General features: G+C 50.0%; 1 protein-coding gene across 1 annotated transcript in view; it reads right to left on the minus strand.

The window, feature by feature from the left end:
* The window catches only part of LOC307034582 (uncharacterized protein), a 39,628-nt gene that overhangs the window by 13,950 nt on the left and 8,178 nt on the right, over window positions 1–17,500 (minus strand). The window contains exons 6-16 of the mRNA XM_079673414.1: window positions 17,037–17,081; window positions 15,181–15,231; window positions 12,774–12,854; window positions 11,517–11,552; window positions 11,320–11,445; window positions 6,609–6,779; window positions 6,411–6,503; window positions 5,620–5,712; window positions 2,885–2,977; window positions 2,673–2,802; window positions 544–2,440 (exon numbers count right to left, since the gene is read on the minus strand). Of these exons, the coding sequence (XP_079529540.1) occupies window positions 544–2,440; window positions 2,673–2,802; window positions 2,885–2,977; window positions 5,620–5,712; window positions 6,411–6,503; window positions 6,609–6,779; window positions 11,320–11,445; window positions 11,517–11,552; window positions 12,774–12,854; window positions 15,181–15,231; window positions 17,037–17,081 (2,816 nt within the window). The remainder of the gene's footprint in view (window positions 1–543; window positions 2,441–2,672; window positions 2,803–2,884; window positions 2,978–5,619; window positions 5,713–6,410; window positions 6,504–6,608; window positions 6,780–11,319; window positions 11,446–11,516; window positions 11,553–12,773; window positions 12,855–15,180; window positions 15,232–17,036; window positions 17,082–17,500) is intronic.

Raw genomic sequence — 17,500 nt, forward strand, 5'->3', positions numbered from 1 at the left:
AAAGAGTTTTTAGACGAGCCATGAAGAGATTACCTGATTCTTTATTGAAAGAGTTTAAGAAATGCCATTAAGAACTTTAGCACACCTGACGACTCGTGAATAAAAACAGACCGCAGAGTTCAGGGCATTATGGTGTTATCATCGTGGTCAACCGGTTTCAAGTCAGGAAAGTTAACTAAACGCATCTTAGTTCACCTTTTTCATCCCCCAACCACAACCATTTCTCAATAGTTAATCAAATAACCACAGAGGGACGGGATAGTCGCCGAGTTCTCCCTGAACACCAGTGAGGAGTAGCAGCAAACATCTCAATAAGCTGTAGTTGTGTGGAAATGATCGGTTACAGAAAGAACAGGGTCAACGGTCCATTATGACAAAACAAAAATTATCCATTTTCCCCCAAATTGTGCAAAACCAGGATTACATTTCTTCAATAAAACATTTCCCTCTGAACTCCCGGCTAATTCAACTTTATTCAAATAACGACAGAACTTTATTTTTAGTTTGTTGAATCCTTCCCGACACCGGACCAACTCCTTCTACAACATCCTCATCATCATCCTCTCCTCGTCCACCTCCTCACAGCTGTCCAGGCCTCCGTCCCCCTGGTTCTCCTGGTCCCCCTGGTTCTTCTGGTCCTCCTGGTTCTCCTGGTCCTCCTGGTTCTCCTGATCCTCCTGATTCTCCTGGTTCTCCTGATCCTCCTGATCCTCCTGGTTCTCCTGATCCTCCTGGTCTTCCTCGGACTCTGTGTTTATCATCTTGTTCAGTTCCTCTATCCTCCCGTCCTGCAGGCTCATCAGCAGCAGCTCCGGCAGCACCATCACTTTGATCTCCTCAGCTGTGATCTCTAAGAACCTCCTGAAGGAGTTCACAGATCCAGAGGAGAACGCCTTGGGCTTCTTAGCCTCCACGACTTCCTCCGATTCGCTGAAGAACAACTCGATGAAGACGGACTCCTCGGACCAGCTGTGGTTCACCTCCTCAGCGTGGACTACAGAGATCCTCAGAGGTGTGACGTCTGGACAGGACTCTGAGACGTCCGGTGTGAAAGAAGAAGCGCTGACTTTACTTCCTGAGGTGTTCCGAGGGGAATCTTGGTCAGGATGTTCCTGGTCATCTTTACAGACCTTCTTTGAGTCCACAGAGACATCAGGAGCTTCAGGAGGACCCTCCAACCCTCTGCAGTCTTTCAAAACCCTTGCGAGTCCAGCAGCACCTTCTTTTGTTTCACTTCCTCCGGTTGGTTCTTGCTCCATCACCTCGAGCTGCTCTGACAAGTTTTCCGCGATGATCTTCACTGTCTCTTCAAAATCTGAAATCCACCTGTCGAGAGACTCTGGGACTTCTGGGAAAATCCTGGAGATTTCAGCTGCAAAGCCGGGATTTTGCTCAAGGAAAGAGCTCAGCATGCTGTGGATCATGTTCTCCAGACAGCTCCAGTCCCTCCATATCTGGGAGGAAGACTTCGGACTCTCAGAGGACTTGTCTTGAGCTTCTTTACCTTCTTCATTAACCCCCCTGTCTTCTGGTTTCTCAGGTGTACCAGACTTCCCCCCAGCGTTCGCCTCCTCTGCTGGTGGAAACGCATCAAGATCTGAAAGGTGACTTTCAAATCCTTGATCTATGGACACACCAGAGCACATTAAATCCCCCTTAAGGGCTTTTTGTTTGTTGGGGGTACTTCCCAAACTCCCTGAATGTTGTCTTTTGTGAACAGGACTTAGAGAAGTTAATCCCAACTCTTCTCCTGCTATAAGATCTGTGAGAACTTCAGTATCTTCTAAATGTGGTCGGTCACCTCCAGTTTCAGCCCATTCATTTTCTCTGCACCGGTCCACAGATGTCAGAGTACAGAACTCTTTTATTTTACACTCTTCTGAACCAAACTCTTCTCTATAAGGTTCTCCTTCCTGTTCTGAACATCTTACATCCTGGTACTTGTTCTCATCGTTCTTTTTCGGCCGGGGAACACGATCGACAACAGACGAATGGTTTGGAGCAAATTCCCGGTCTGAAGATGGGTACCCCATCACGGGTTGTTTTTGTTTCTGCTGAACGGTTGTGAGGATCGAACCTGTTGAGGATATGTCAACTTCTTCAGTTGAAGCTATGCTAACAGACACCTGACTTCCTCCCACATAACTTTGGATACATTTGCAGATTTCATGGTCAAAGGAGCGCTCCATTTCCAGCATAAGGATGTCTCGGTTTGAGGGTTCGGTTCTGCTTTCAAAGGTAGACTCTTCTTCAACACATCGGGCCTTTCCTAACACCAGATCTCCGTCCTGAATCTTCTCAGTCTTTGTTTCCTCAGTTCTGTCTCCGTCCTCTTCATCAAAACCCTTCCTAAGGACGCTGTCCAGAGACCGGGAGCGGTTGTTAATCTGTCTCCGGTTGGACGTTGTGTCGTTTCTTTCTCCTGGTTCTCGATCTCTCCCTGAAACACCATGAAGAAGACATTGGAGGACCAAGCAGAGCAGAGGGTTAGAGACGGACACTTAAAGGGAAAATATGTCGGGAATTAGCCCGGACCGACGAGAGGTCTTGATTCCAGAAGATATAAAACTCATCTGGACGATGCTGGATTATAAACCATCGTGGAATCAAAGGGTTCAGAGGCATGCATGGGTTAGGGAACATTCAAATAACACGGTTTCATTGGTTTTTACCCAGCATGCTCTCTCTGCCGCCATGTGACGGCTCCTCAGCCAATCGGGAGGCAGAATCTGCGATGACATCATCCTCCTGTCCCGTCTCCCCATTGATTGGGAGCTCCGGAGAGACGACCACTCCGTGTTCCTGTTGGGGAGGAAATCATCAGTCAGTCAGTTAGCTGCAGCCAATCAGAGGCCGGCTCTCTGACATCCCACAGTGACATCACCTTTAGTAAATCTCGCTGTCGGACTACTTCGTCTCTGAGGTGGTCGCGTTCAATACGAACGATATCGGAGATTTCTATCTGTCTTTCTAACGCCTGAGAGAGGAAGAGGAGGAGGAGGAGGAGGAGGAGGAGGAGGAGGAGGAGGAGGAGGAAGAGTCATGCAGTCAGGAGATAAACAGAGGAAACAGAAATATTAGTTCATGTTAATAAAGAGACGTTAATAAGTCAGGACAGGAAAGTTAAACAGGAAGTTATAGAGATGGAGACTTTAAATGATATCCCTTCAAAATAAAAGCCCTGCATCATAGCTACTGCTTTTACAAAATAGCATTATTTGAAGTCAGATTTGTGTATTTTTCCTGATGGAAGCGTTTGTCTCACATGATGCGTTCAAGGCAGGGCTCTCGACAAAAAATGTTCACCATCCTCCTGGAACCGTCCCGAAATTAAAATATTAGTTTTTCTACATTATCATTAGTTAAAATCATTCAAAGTGACCTTTAACATAAATAAATCATACAAATTAGATGATAACTCATCAACCTTTTTATTTGAGTAAATCAGTCAAACACAGAAGCAAAGGCCAAATATATATATTTTTAAAACACACAAACGAGAAAGTTACTCTAATATTGAATCCAATCAAGTCCCATCCAATTAACAAAACAATTCCAACACTCTGTCCTGAAGACAGAAGACGGAGTAACCACTAACCAGGAGGACAGTCTGTAGCACAGTCACGAGACCTTTACAAACTGCCCCGCCCCCTCGCACACAGACGGGAGAGAGAGATCTCGTCTGGATTAGAAAGATCGGAAATAAGATCGAAAATACATAATCGACGTATTTTGTAGTCTTATTGCATATTAGAAACGGAGTTGGATAAACTAAAACTGCAATATAATATTTATGTAACAATAATACAAACAACATATCCTTTTTAAATGTCTCCAGTACCGATAAAAAGTCTGATAACGTCGGAGCTTAACGTTACCACTGTCTTTAATAATTCCGGCCCGGGGCCTGTTAAATACCTGGGCACTGTACCCATCCCTACGTGGGGCACTGTACCCATCCCTACGTGGGGCACTGTACCCATCCCTACGTGGGGCCCCGTACCCATCCCTACGTGGGGCCCTGTACCCATCCCTACGTGGGGCCCTGTACCCATCCCTACGTGGGGCCCTGTACCCATCCCTACGTGGGGCCCTGTACCCATCTCTACGTGGGGCCCTGTACCCATCCCTACGTGGGGCACTGTACCCATCCCTACGTGGGGCCCTGTACCCATCCCTACGTGGGGCCCTGTACCCATCCCTACGTGGGGCCCTGTACCCATCCCTACGTGGGGCACTGTACCCATCCCTACGTGGGGCACTGTACCCATCTCTACGTGGGGCCCTGTACCCATCTCTACGTGGGGCCCTGTACCCATCCCTACGTGGGGCCCTGTACCCATCCCTACGTGGGGCCCTGTACCCATCCCTACGTGGGGCCCTGTACCCATCTCTACGTGGGGCCCTGTACCCATCCCTACGTGGGGCCCTGTACCCATCCCTACGTGGGGCCCTGTACCCATCCCTACGTGGGGCCCTGTACCCATCCCTACGTGGGGCCCTGTACCCATCCCTACGTGGGGCACTGTACCCATCCCTACGTGGGGCCCTGTACCCATCTCTACGTGGGGCCCTGTACCCATCCCTACGTGGGGCCCTGTACCCATCTCTACGTGGGGCCCTGTACCCATCTCTACGTGGGGCCCTGTACCCATCACTACGTGGGGCCCTGTACCCATCCCTACGTGGGGCACTGTACCCATCCCTACGTGGGGCCCTGTACCCATCCCTACGTGGGGCCCTGGACCCATCTCTACGTGGGGCCCTGGACCCATCTCTACGTGGGGCCCTGTACCCATCCCTACGTGGGGCCCTGTACCCATCCCTACGTGGGGCCCTGTACCCATCCCTACGTGGGGCCCTGTACCCATCCCTACGTGGGGCCCCGTACCCATCCCTACATGGGGAGAGGTACCCATCCCTACGTGGGGCCCCGTACCCATCCCTACATGGGGAGAGGCGCAGCATATTGCTAAGGACTAAACGATGGAGGGTTCTCATCTCAGCGTTATTACCCTAGGGGATGAAGAGGAGTAAGTAGATAAAGAGGCCGGCGCTCCAGGGTCTGGGTCTGCTGTGCGTTTTCGTGATGTAACATTTCGTGAAGTAACGGTGAAAAAAATTCAGAATTCCTCCACTGGATGCCAGTGTCCTTGTACATCACTCAACACGCGAAATACACACTCAGTCAGTACATAGCTAGACCCGCGAATTTGCGGACCAGGAATTTGCGGGCACAGCTGTGTGTGTGTGTGTGTGTGTGTGTGTGTGTGTGTGTGTGTGTGTGTGTGTCAGGTTGCTGAATGTTTTGTGCGTGTGTGTTTATGTTGACAAGGAGGTTTAATAACTGTGTGCTACACAAAACGTGCAGTCAGTTTCATTTTCATCGCCGTTCGTAGTAGAGTTAGCAGGGTATTTTTATTTTAACTCTCGTCCCAAAATTATTTTGTATCTACCCCAACACTATTTTGTTCGGCCCCTGGAGGACGGGACGTCCTTCAGCTCGAGCCCTGGTTCAAGTACTGTCGGAAAGTTTAGAATCTGAGGATCTTTTTCTTTTTATGTCGGATAAGATTTAAATAAACTGTTTTCTTCTTCTGTGGTGTTTTAAACACGTACCGATATCTTCTGGTCTTTCCACTGAAGCACCTCCTGCAGGTCAGAAACCTCCTTACTGTCAGAGCTGCTCCTCAAACGCAACTCTGACACCTCCTGTGAGGAGGAGGAGGAGGAGGAGGAGGAGGAGGAGGAGGAAGAGGAGGAGGAGGAAGAAGGTAAAGAGATAGTGAATGTTAGTAAAATCGGGTTATTTACTCAGGTAGTAAAGACACAGGAAGTGAGAAGAGCCGAGTCTCTATCTGAACATGATGTTATATATGATATATACCAGGGCTCGACATTATAAATGGCCCGCTGGCCCGGAAGCACTATTTAGACCCCCCGGGCAGCATAACGTGCTTTCCACTTGCCCGCTCGGGCCACTACAAATATTGCTAATAATGGTCCTCTGGTATTGGTATTTTGACTAGCAATTTAGTAAATTGTTTAGTTTATCAACGCTACAACAGAGCGTTCAGTGAGTCGGTTGTCGTTGTTGGGTGAAAGCAAACAGCTGTTTGCTGCGGAGCGCAGCGGGAGCAGGCTCCCGGGAGCGTGCTCCTTCACTACAGACTATCGCGCCACCTAACCATTCGCCTAAATGTTTTTAATACCAGCGGTAACCGGCCAAACGCCGGGCAAAAAACTATCTTCAAATAAAAGAAGGGTTACCCCCCCCCCATTGGTTACAATGGGGGGGGGGGGGGGCAGAGGTTACAATGGGGGGGGGGGCCAGAGGTTACAGTGCCACGGCCCGGGGGCAGCAGGTAGCTCTGTGTGATGTGTGATAGACAGACGGTGAGTACACTGACCGTCAGCAGCGCCTCGGAGCGTCTCAGAGTCTCCTCTCTCTCTCTGAACTGGAACTGAAGAACAGAGACAGCCTGCCGCTGCCTCTCCAGCTCCTGAACACAACACGGAGATAAACAACAACAACAACAACAACAACTGTCTCCTCCTCCTCCTCTCCTCCCACAGCTCCTCCTCATTAACAACAACAATAACAACACCTTGTTGTTGTCCTGTCTCCTCCTCCTCTCCTCCCACAGCTCCTCCTCCATGTCGCTCAGCTCCTCCTTCAGATTCTCCACCTGGAACATCATGGAGGTTTTCAGGTTGTGGAGCTGAGCGTTGGAGACCATGGCCTTCCTGTAGCGCTCCTCCACCTCCTGCAGGGACTCCTACACAACAACAACAACAACAACAACATTATGATGACTGTATTCTATTCGTGGAGCCAGGGGGGCCCCGCCCTTAGAGCCAGGGGGGCCCCGCCCTTAGTGGAGCCAGGGGGGCCCCGCCCTTAGTGGAGCCAGGGGGGCCCCGCCCTTAGTGGAGCCAGGGGGGGCCCGCCCTTAGTGGAGCCAGGGGGGCCCCGCCCTTAGAGGAGCCAGGGGGGCCCCGCCCTTAGTGGAGCCAGGGGGGCCCCGCCCTTAGTGGAGCCAGGGGGGCCCCGCCCTTAGTGGAGCCAGGGGGGGCCCGCCCTTAGTGGAGCCAGGGGGGCCCCGCCCTTAGAGGAGCCAGGGGGGCCCCGCCCTTAGTGGAGCCAGGGGGGCCCCGCCCTTAGTGGAGCCAGGGGGGCCCCGCCCTTAGTGCCAGGGGGACCCCGCCCTTAGTGGAGCCAGGGGGGGCCCGCCCTTAGTGGAGCCAGGGGGGGCCCGCCCTTAGTGGAGCCAGGGGGGGCCCGCCCTTAGTGGAGCCAGGGGGGCCCCGCCCTTAGAGGAGCCAGGGGGGCCCCGCCCTTAGAGCCAGGGGGGCCCCGCCCTTAGTGGAGCCAGGGGGGCCCCGCCCTTAGTGGAGCCAGGGGGGCCCCGCCCTTAGAGGAGCCAGGGGGGCCCCGCCCTTAGTGGAGCCAGGGGGGCCCCGCCCTTAGAGGAGCCAGGGGGGCCCCGCCCTTAGAGGAGCCAGGGGGGCCCCGCCCTTAGAGCCAGGGGGGCCCCGCCCTTAGAGGAGCCAGTGGGGCCCCGCCCTTAGAGGAGCCAGGGGGGCCCCGCCCTTAGAGCCAGGGGGGCCCCGCCCTTAGAGCCAGGGGGGCCCCGCCCTTAGAGGAGCCAGTGGGGCCCCGCCCTTAGAGGAGCCAGTGGAGCCAGTGGAGCCAGTGGGGCCCCGCCCTTAGAGGGCCAATACTCATAGAACTGGGGTTACAGTAGGTAACCTCAGTTCTCTCTCGTATATGGCTTCGCCCTCTAAGGCTATCGCTATTGGGTTAAGGGCGAAGCATGATGTAGTCTGCGCCCCACTGGGTCCGCCCGGCACTAGAAGCACAGACACACCTGCTCAATAACACCCCATGCCTGTTGCGCCATGCGTAATGGAGCATCACCGTCCCTGGAATATAGCATAACATGAATATTCTCCATGAGGGACGAAGGCTGGGAACAATACATACCTGCCGCTGAGAGAAGTAGAGACGAAGGTCACACTTTGCCCAGTGACAAAAAGAGGGGGAACAGCAGCTCTCTGCGTGCAGACAGGAGAGCACAGCTGGATCCCTGACGTCTCTCACTCTGACAGGACACTCCGTACAGGGTGTGTCAGAGAGGAACGGGAGACATCCCTTAAATACCATTGAATCAATGAACAGGGGGAAGACCAAGATGCAGCAGTGCAAATGTCTTCCACTGACGTTCCTCCGTGCCAAGCCGTGGAGGAGGACCTTCCTCTGGTGGAGAGCGCTCTGATGTTCTCCGGGGGCTCCACCCCAGAGGAGACATATGCCTGTGACACAGCCTCACACAGCCAGTGTGAAGCCGCTGTGCAGACAGAGGCTGCCCGATCGAGCGCTCTCTATAGTGCACAAACAGGCGGCTGAGAACTTCTTCCTCCGACCTGTGAGGAGAGGGGGAGAAGCCCCCCAAGGTGATCACTCTCCTGTGATGACCTTTGGCATGAAGCCGGGTTAGGGCGTCAAACAGCTGAGCTGCATCTCCTTGGATCCGGAGGCCTGACGGAGCCCCAGAGAGAGCAGACACATCACTCACCCTTTAGCTGATAGAGCCTAAAGTAATACTACTTTGTCTGACACCAGTTTAAGGGGAACCTGGTCTAAAGGCTCAAATGGGGCTTTGCTTAGTGCGCGTGACACAGGTCTGAGTCTCCGTACTCCTCCATAACACGCTGCTGTGCTCTGCGAGCCCCTCGGTTCAATTCTCCGGGAATATCCGAATAACATCCGCCAAGTTGTAAAAACCTCATTTTTCCACATCCGCAATATCGGCAAACTCCGTCCCTCTCTCACCCGCCCCGCAGCTGAGCGACTCTTTCACGCCTTCATCTCCTCCCGCCTTGACTATTGCAACTCACTCCTCTTCGGCATCAGCTCCACCTCCCTCAACAGACTCCAGCGTGTCCAGAACGCAGCCGCCAGACTCCTCACCCACACCAAATCATGGCATCACATCACCCCGGTCCTCAAAGAACTCCACTGGCTTCCCGTCTCACACCGCATCCATTACAAACTCCTGGTCCTCACCTATAAAGCCCTCCACCATCTGCCCCCTCCCCCCCTACCTCACTGACCTCCTCATCCTCTACCAACCACCCCGGTCCCTCAGATCCACCTCAGCCGGTTTGCTCTCAATCCCCAAGGCCAAACTCCGGAGCTTCGGGGACAGAGCCTTCTCTGTGGCAGCCCCGAAGCTCTGGAACTCCCTCCCCCAAGACCTCCCTGAGTCTGAGTTCCTCACCCTGTTCCAGTCCCATCTCAAAACCCACCTCTTCAACTCTGCTTATCCTTAAACCCGCCCCTCCCCCCTCTGAACCAACATCCTCCTGACTGCTTTTCTGTTTTTGTTTTGTTTTTGTTCTTGTTCTTGTTTTGTTTGTCGACCTTACTCGTAATGTAAAGCGTCTTTGGGTCTAGAAAAGCGCGATATAAATCCCATTTATTATTATTATTATTATACACGTTGCTCTGATGAGAGCAACGTGTGAGCGCGCCCAGAACAGCAGCCGCCTGGCTGCGTTCAGAAGCTGGCAGATCGTACTCCTCCCTGGAGATTCAGGTAGGCTGCGCGGAACATGTCTGATCGTAAAGCAACGGGGCAAAGTGCTGGAATACTTCCCAACCAGAGAACAGCTCCAGCACATTTACCTCTGACGCACGGGGGTCGAATCCAATTCATTATGAAACCCAGGCTTTGACAGATGAGATATGAGATGTACCGTCTGGAAAGCGACTTCCCCTCTGGAGCGAGCCAGCAGATAGCAGGTCGTCCAGAGGAAACACACTCTCATCCCTCCTCTGTCGAGTGGCTCCAGCCTTCGACACACAAAAGCGAGGAGCCAGGAAATATCCGAACGGCAGACGATTGTCTGGTCTGATATTCCCTGAATGGAAAACGCAGGGATTTCCTGTGTTTCGGGATGATGGGTGGAAGTATGCATCCTTCAGGTGGAAGTATGCATCCTTCAGGTGGAAGTATGCATCCTTCAGGTGGAAGTGAACCAGTCGTCCTGATGAAAACATTCCAGCACCTGTTTGATCGTCAGCATGTGGAATACTGACAGATCCAGGATGTCTCACTCCCCCAGTCTTTTTCGGGATTAGAAAAATAACGGGAGTGAAAACCCCTGATTTTCCTCCCTTTGAGGAACCCTGGAAGTATCCTCTTTCAACAGGAGTTCCAGCAGCTCGGATTGGAGCGCAAGACATAGCTTCTGGGAGGACAGGAGTGTTTCCTGTATCCCATTGAACTGTGGGGGGGGGGGGGGGGGAGAGGCGAACTGCAGGACGTATCCTCTGCTGATCAGCCTGCTCATCCATCTGTCCATCAGACACACGCGCTGCCACTCTGAGAAACACTGAGAGCGGGCGCACATGCTCGACATGTTCTGTGGTCGTCATGGCAACGAGCCAAGCCAGGGGGCCTCCACCCGCTGCGTTTCACTCCGGCCCTCATCATGAGGCGCGTACCCGCTCAGGGGATGAGTGGAGGTCTGTGCATGCTGTCCACACGAGGCGTTATAACAGCGCTCACAGGTTTATTGTGACCGTGTGTAGGAGGCGTATCTCGGACGGAGGGATACCGCGAGCTCTGCAGGTTATTAACCGATAGGTTAAAACCAGCAGGCTTACACAGAGTGGGGGATATGTGAGAAAGACTTGCTATTTATGACTCAGTACAAAAAGTTGGAAGATGAACACACTTTATTTTACTCACAACCCCCAGAACGTCAGAACCGGCTCTGCTTCCTCGGAGGCTCTCGCGGAGCAGAGCCGGAGCGGGGGAGCCTCACTCCCCTTTGACTCGCCGCCGGGAGACCCTGTCTCTGGGGGAGCTTAACGTAGGGCGCCTTCCGGCGATTATGTTGGCCTGTCTTGCCCCAAAAAACGCCGTCAGGCTCGGCTCCGGAGAAGGGGCGGCTGGAAAACCAGCATCTGTGAACCCCTCCACCTTGGTGAGGGGAACCAATGTAGCCACCGGAGCCTTCAGGGTCCTCGGGTTCGCCGCCCCTCCTGGAACCTCCTGATGGCTGGGAAGCATGGCCAGATCGGGTCACTCCTGACCGTCTGCACCCGCGAAAAGTGGTGGGCGTGGACTACAAGTGTTTCAGTGCTTCGCGGGTGCGCAGGGGATTACCCAATAGCGATAGCCTTAGAGGGCGAAGCCATATACGAAATAGAACACTATGATGACTGTAGCGCTCCTCGACCTCCTGCAGGGAGTCCTAAACAACAACATTATGATTGTTATTATTATTGATGTATATGGTGTTGACCTTGATGTCCCTGATGGAGGCCTCTGTTTCCACGGAGACGGAGGTGTCACAGCTTCCTCTGCGAGACGAGGCTCCGCCCAGAGAGGCCAGCGTGGCTGCTGATAGGGTGGAGGCCGTACGGGAGCCCTGAGGGGACAAACTCACTGTTACTGTTACTGTCACTCATTAATAACACTAACCCATAAAGAGACACTCACCTTGTCCAGGAGGTCTCTGTCCGGCCTCTCCTCCACCTGAACACATTATTACAGGGTCAGTATATCAAGAACCAGAGAACCAGAACCACAGAATGAGAGCCAGAACCAAAGACAGAGAACCAGAGACAGATCAGAGACAAAGAACCACAGACAGAGAGCCAGAACCAGAGACAGAGAACCAGAGACAGATCAGAGACAAAGAACCACAGACAGAGAGCCAGAACCAGAGACAGAGAACCAGAGACAGACAACCAGAGACAGACAACCAGAACCAGAGACAGAAAACCAGAAGCAGAAAACCAGAGACAGACAACCAGAGACAGACAACCAGAGACAGATCAGAGACAGAGAACCAGAGACATAGAGCCAGAACCAGAGACAGAGAACCAGAGATAGACAACCAGAGACAGACAACCAGAACCAGAGACAGAAAACCAGAAGCAGAGAACCAGAGACAGACAACCAGAGACAGACAACCAGAGACAGATCAGAGACAGAGAACCAGAGACAGAGAACCAGAGACTGATCAGAGACAAAGAACCACAGACAGAGAGCCAGAACCAGAGACAGAGAACCAGAGACAGACAACCAGAGACAGACAACCAGAACCAGAGACAGAAAACCAGAAGCAGAGAACCAGAGACAGACAACCAGAGACAGACAACCAGAGACAGATCAGAGACAGAGAACCAGAGACAGAGAACCATAGACTGATAACCAGAGACAGATCAAAGACAGAGAACCAGAACCAGAGAACCAGAGACAGAGAACCAGAGAACCAGAGAACCAGAGACAGAGAACCAGAGACAGATCAGAGACAGAGAACCAGAGACAGAGAACCAGAGAACCAGTACAGAGAACCAGAGACAGATCAGAGACAGAGAACCAGAGACAGATAACCAGAGACAGAGAACCAGAGAACCAGAGAACCAGAGACAGATCAGAGACAGAGAACCAGAGACAGATAACCAGAGACAGAGAACCAGAGAACCAGAGAACCAGAGACAGATAGCCAGAGACAGAGAACCAGAGAACCAGAGAACCAGAGAACCAGAGAACCAGAGAACCAGAGACAGAGAACCAGAGAACCAGAGAACCAGAGAACCAGAGAACCAGAGAACCAGAGAACCAGAGACAGAGAACCAGAGAACCAGAGACAGATCAGAGACTGAGAACCAGAGACAGAGAACCAGAACCAGAGATAGAGAACCAGAAACAGAGAGACAGAGAACCAGAGACAGAGAACCAGAGACTCACCACAGGACTGGCTCGAGCTGAACTGGCTCTGGAGGAACAACGAGATCCAGAGCCAAGAAACCCCCCACTGTACTCTGAGGGCTGAGGAAAGGAAATGAGGAAGGCGGAAAGGAAGGAGGAAATTAAATAAGGAGGGAGGAAGGAAGGAAGCAGGAAAGGAAGTAAAAGCCATCAGAACTTTTTTGCTGAAATGTATTTTTCCTTTAAGGTCCCCTATTCTGCAAAATCCTCTTCTTCATGTCTCTTCTACATCAACACATGTCCCCTCTTCTCCATGTCCCTTCTACATCAACATGTGTCCCCTCTTCTCCATGTCTCTTCTACATCAACATGTGTCCCCTCTTCTCCATGTCCCTTCTACATCAACATGTATCCCCTCTTCTTCATGTCTCTTCTACATCAACATGTGTCCCCTCTTCTTCATGTCTCTTCTACATCAACATGTGTCCCCTCTTCTTCATGTCTCTTCTACATCAACATGTGTCCCCTCTTCTTCATGTCTCTTCTACATCAACACATGTCCCCTCTTCTCCATGTCCCTTCTACATCAACATGTGTCCCCTCTTCTTCATGTCTCTTCTACATCAACACGTGTCCCCTCTTCTCCATGTCTATTCTACATCAACATGTGTCCCCTCTTCTTCATGTCTCTTCTACATCAACACGTGTCCCCTCTTCTTCATGTCTCTTCTACATCAACATGTGTCCCCTCTTCTTCATGTCTCTTCTACATCAACATGTGTCCCCTCTTCTTCATGTCTCTTCTACATCAACATGTGTCCCCTCTTCTCCATGTCTCTTCTACATCAACACATGTCCCCTCTTCTCCATGTCTCTTCTACATCAACACGTGTCCCCTCTTCTCCATGTCTCTTCTACATCAACATGTGTCCCCTCTTCTTCATCAACATGTGTCCCCTCTTCTCCATGTCTCTTCTCCATGTCTCTTCTACATCAACATGTGTCCCCTCTTCTTCATGTCTCTTCTACATCAACATGTGTCCCCTCTTCTTCATGGCTCTTCTACATCAACATGTGTCCCCTCTTCTCCATGTCTCTTCTACATCAACATGTGTCCCCTCTTCTTCATGTCTCTTCTACATCAACATGTGTCCCCTCTTCTCCATGTCTCTTCTACATCAACATGTGTCCCCTCTTCTCCATGTCTCTTCTACATCAACATGTGTCCCCTCTTCTTCATGTCTCTTCTACATCAACATGTGTCCCCTCTTCTCCATGTCTCTTCTACATCAACATGTGTCCCCTCTTCTTCATGTCTCTTCTACATCAACATGTGTCCCCTCTTCTCCATGTCTCTTCTACATCAACATGTGTCCCCTCTTCTTCATGGCTCTTCTACATCAACATGTGTCCCCTCTTCTCCATGTCTCTTCTACATCAACATGTGTCCCCTCTTCTTCATGTCTCTTCTACATCAACATGTGTCCCCTCTTCTCCATGTCTCTTCTACATCAACATGTGTCCCCTCTTCTCCATGTCTCTTCTACATCAACATGTGTCCCCTCTTCTTCATGTCTCTTCTACATCAACATGTGTCCCCTCTTCTTCATGTCTCTTCTACATCAACATGTGTCCCCTCTTCTCCATGTCTCTTCTACATCAACATGTGTCCCCTCTTCTCCATGTCTCTTCTACATCAACATGTGTCCCCTCTTCTCCATGTCTCTTCTACATCAACATGTGTCCCCTCTTCTCCATGTCTCTTCTACATCAACATGTGTCCCCTCTTCTCCATGTCTCTTCTACATCAACATGTGTCCCCTCTTCTTCATGTCTCTTCTACATCAACATGTGTCCCCTCTTCTTCATGTCTCTTCTACATCAACATGTGTCCCCTCTTCTTCATGTCGCTTCTACATCAACATGTGTCCCCTCTTCTTCATGTCTCTTCTACATCAACATGTGTCTCCTCTGAGATTCTCTCTCTTTTTGATCCATTTCTATAAAAACCTGTCTGAAAATGAGCTGATCAGATTTTGGCTACTTTATGATGTCATAGCGATGTGTTGTCTTGTGTAACCATTAGCCAATCAGCAACCAAGGTAACCCCCCCCCCCCCTTATCACCTGAATGTCCTCCTAGAGCTCCATTGAGTTATTTGTAACCAAATGTCTCTCAGAGGGGCGTGGGGAGGGGCTCCTTATTTTCATCTAAAGTAACAGACAGAGAATCAGCACTTTGGAAACAGGGCTGAAACAGAGGGGATTATGGGTAATGCCTCAATGATCTGGTTGGTGTTTCAGCCAATCAGAGACAGGCTCTGGATATATCTGAGACCTGGGATATATTGATGAAGAGGAAGAGGATGATGATGATGATGATGATAGGGGACCTTTGTGTCTAAATGACGTGTTGTAGTTGTATTTTCAGAATAAGAGCGTCTCACCCGGAGGCTGCCTCGACTCCCGACCGACATCTTCTCCTCGTCATCAGACATCTGCACACAGGAAGTCACAGGTAAAACTACAGACAGGAAGTCACAGGTAAAACTACAGACAGGAAGTCACAGGTAAAACTACAGACAGGAAGTCACAGGTAAAACTACAGACAGGAAGTCGCAGGTAAAACTACAGACAGGAAGTCACAGGGTCAACTAAAGAACTACAGACAGGAAGTCACAGGTAAAACTACAGACAGGAAGTCACAGGTTCAACTACAGAACTACAGACAGGAAGTCACACGTAAAACTACAGAACTACAGACAGGAAGTTACAAATTAAACTACAGACAGGAAGTCACAGGTAAAACTACAGAACTACAGACAGGAAGTTACAGGTTAAACTACGGAACTACAGACAGGATGTCACAGGTACAACTACAGACTACAGGAAGTCACAGGTAAAACTACAGACAGGATGTCACAGGTTCAACTACAGAACTACACACAGGAAGTCACAGGTAAAACTACAGAACTACAGAAAGGAAGTCACAGGTTAAACTACAGACAGGAAGTCGCAGGTAAAACTACAGAACTACAGACAGGAAGTCACAGGTTAAACTACAGACAGGAAGTCGCAGGTAAAACTACCGAACTACAGACAGGAAGTCACAAATTAAACTACAGACAGGAAATCACAGGTTCAACTACAGAACTACACACAGGAAGTCACAGGTAAAACTACAGAACTACAGACAGGAAGTCACAGGTTCAACTACAGACAGGAAGTCGCAGGTAAAACTACAGAACTACAGACAGGATGTCACAGGTTCAACTAAAGAACTAGAGACAGGAAGTCACAGGTTCAACTACAGAACTAGAGACAGGAAGTCACAGGTTCAACTACAGAACTACAGACAGGAAGTCACAGGTTAAACTACAGACAGGAAGTCGCAGGTAAAACTACAGAACTACAGACAGGATGTCACAGGTTCAACTACAGAACTAGAGACAGGAAGTCACAGGTTCAACTACAGAACTACAGACAGCAAGTCACAGGTAAAACTACAGAACTACAGACAGGAAGTCACAGGTAAAACTACAGTCAGGAAGTCACCGGTTAAACTACAGACAGGAAGTCACAGGTTAAACTACAGATCTACAGACAGGAAGTCACAGGTAAAACTACAGAACTACAGACAGGAAGTCACAGGTAAAACTACAGAACTAGAGACAGGAAGTCACATGTTAAACTACAGAACTAAAGACAGGAAGTCAAAGGTAAAACTACAGAACTGCACACAGGAAGTCACAGGTTAAACTACAGAACCAAAGACAAGAAGTCACAGGTAAAACTACAGAACTACAGACAGGAAGTCACAGGTTCAACTACAGACAGGAAGTCACAGGTGAAACTACAGAACTACAGAAAGGAAGTCACAGGTTAAACTACAGAACTAAAGACAGGAAGTCACAGGTTAAACTACAGAACTACAGACAGGAAGTCACAGGTTAAACTACAGAACTACAGACAGGAAGTCACAGGTAAAAACTACAGAACTACAGACAGGAAGTCGCATGTAAAAACTACAGAACGGAATTACAAACAGGAAGTCACAGGTTAAACTACAGACAGGAAGTCGCATGTAAAAACTACAGAACGGAATTACAAACAGGAAGTCACAGGTTAAAACTACAGAACTACAGACAGAGAAGAAATCGGAGGAGGCTAAAAGCTACAGAACGGAACTACATACAGAGAACAGGTTAAAAACTACAGAACTATAGACAGGAACTACAAACAGAGAAGAAGAGGAGGGAGGAGGTTAATAAACTACAGACAGAGAAGAAGAAGAGGTACGGACCGAGGCGTGTCTCCGTGAAGGACGAGAGTAACGCTCACTGTCCTCCTGAACACCAACGAAGAAGAAACAACAAAGAGCAGCAGGAGAACGAGGAGAAGAAGAAGAAATACAAAATATTAAAATACATCAAACGTTCAAATAAATAAAAATTCACATTAACATAAATAAACAAAAGTCTCAAAATAAAAACTATAAGGAAAACAGGGCATAAATAAAAACATGTAAATAACAATGAATACAAGTAAAATAAACAAAATGATAAAGTTAAATAAAAAGAATTAAGGATCAGGTTAGCAGCAGATAAGAAAACATTAAACATCAATACATGAGAGCAATATCAACGTATTATATAACATGCAGCGCGCACACGTGCACACACACACACACACACACACACACACACACACACACACACACACACACACACACACACACACACACACACACACACACACACACACACA

This window comes from Notothenia rossii, assembly GCF_949606895.1.
Source record: "Notothenia rossii genome assembly, chromosome: 3".
NCBI classification, from domain to species: Eukaryota; Metazoa; Chordata; class Actinopteri; order Perciformes; family Nototheniidae; genus Notothenia; species Notothenia rossii.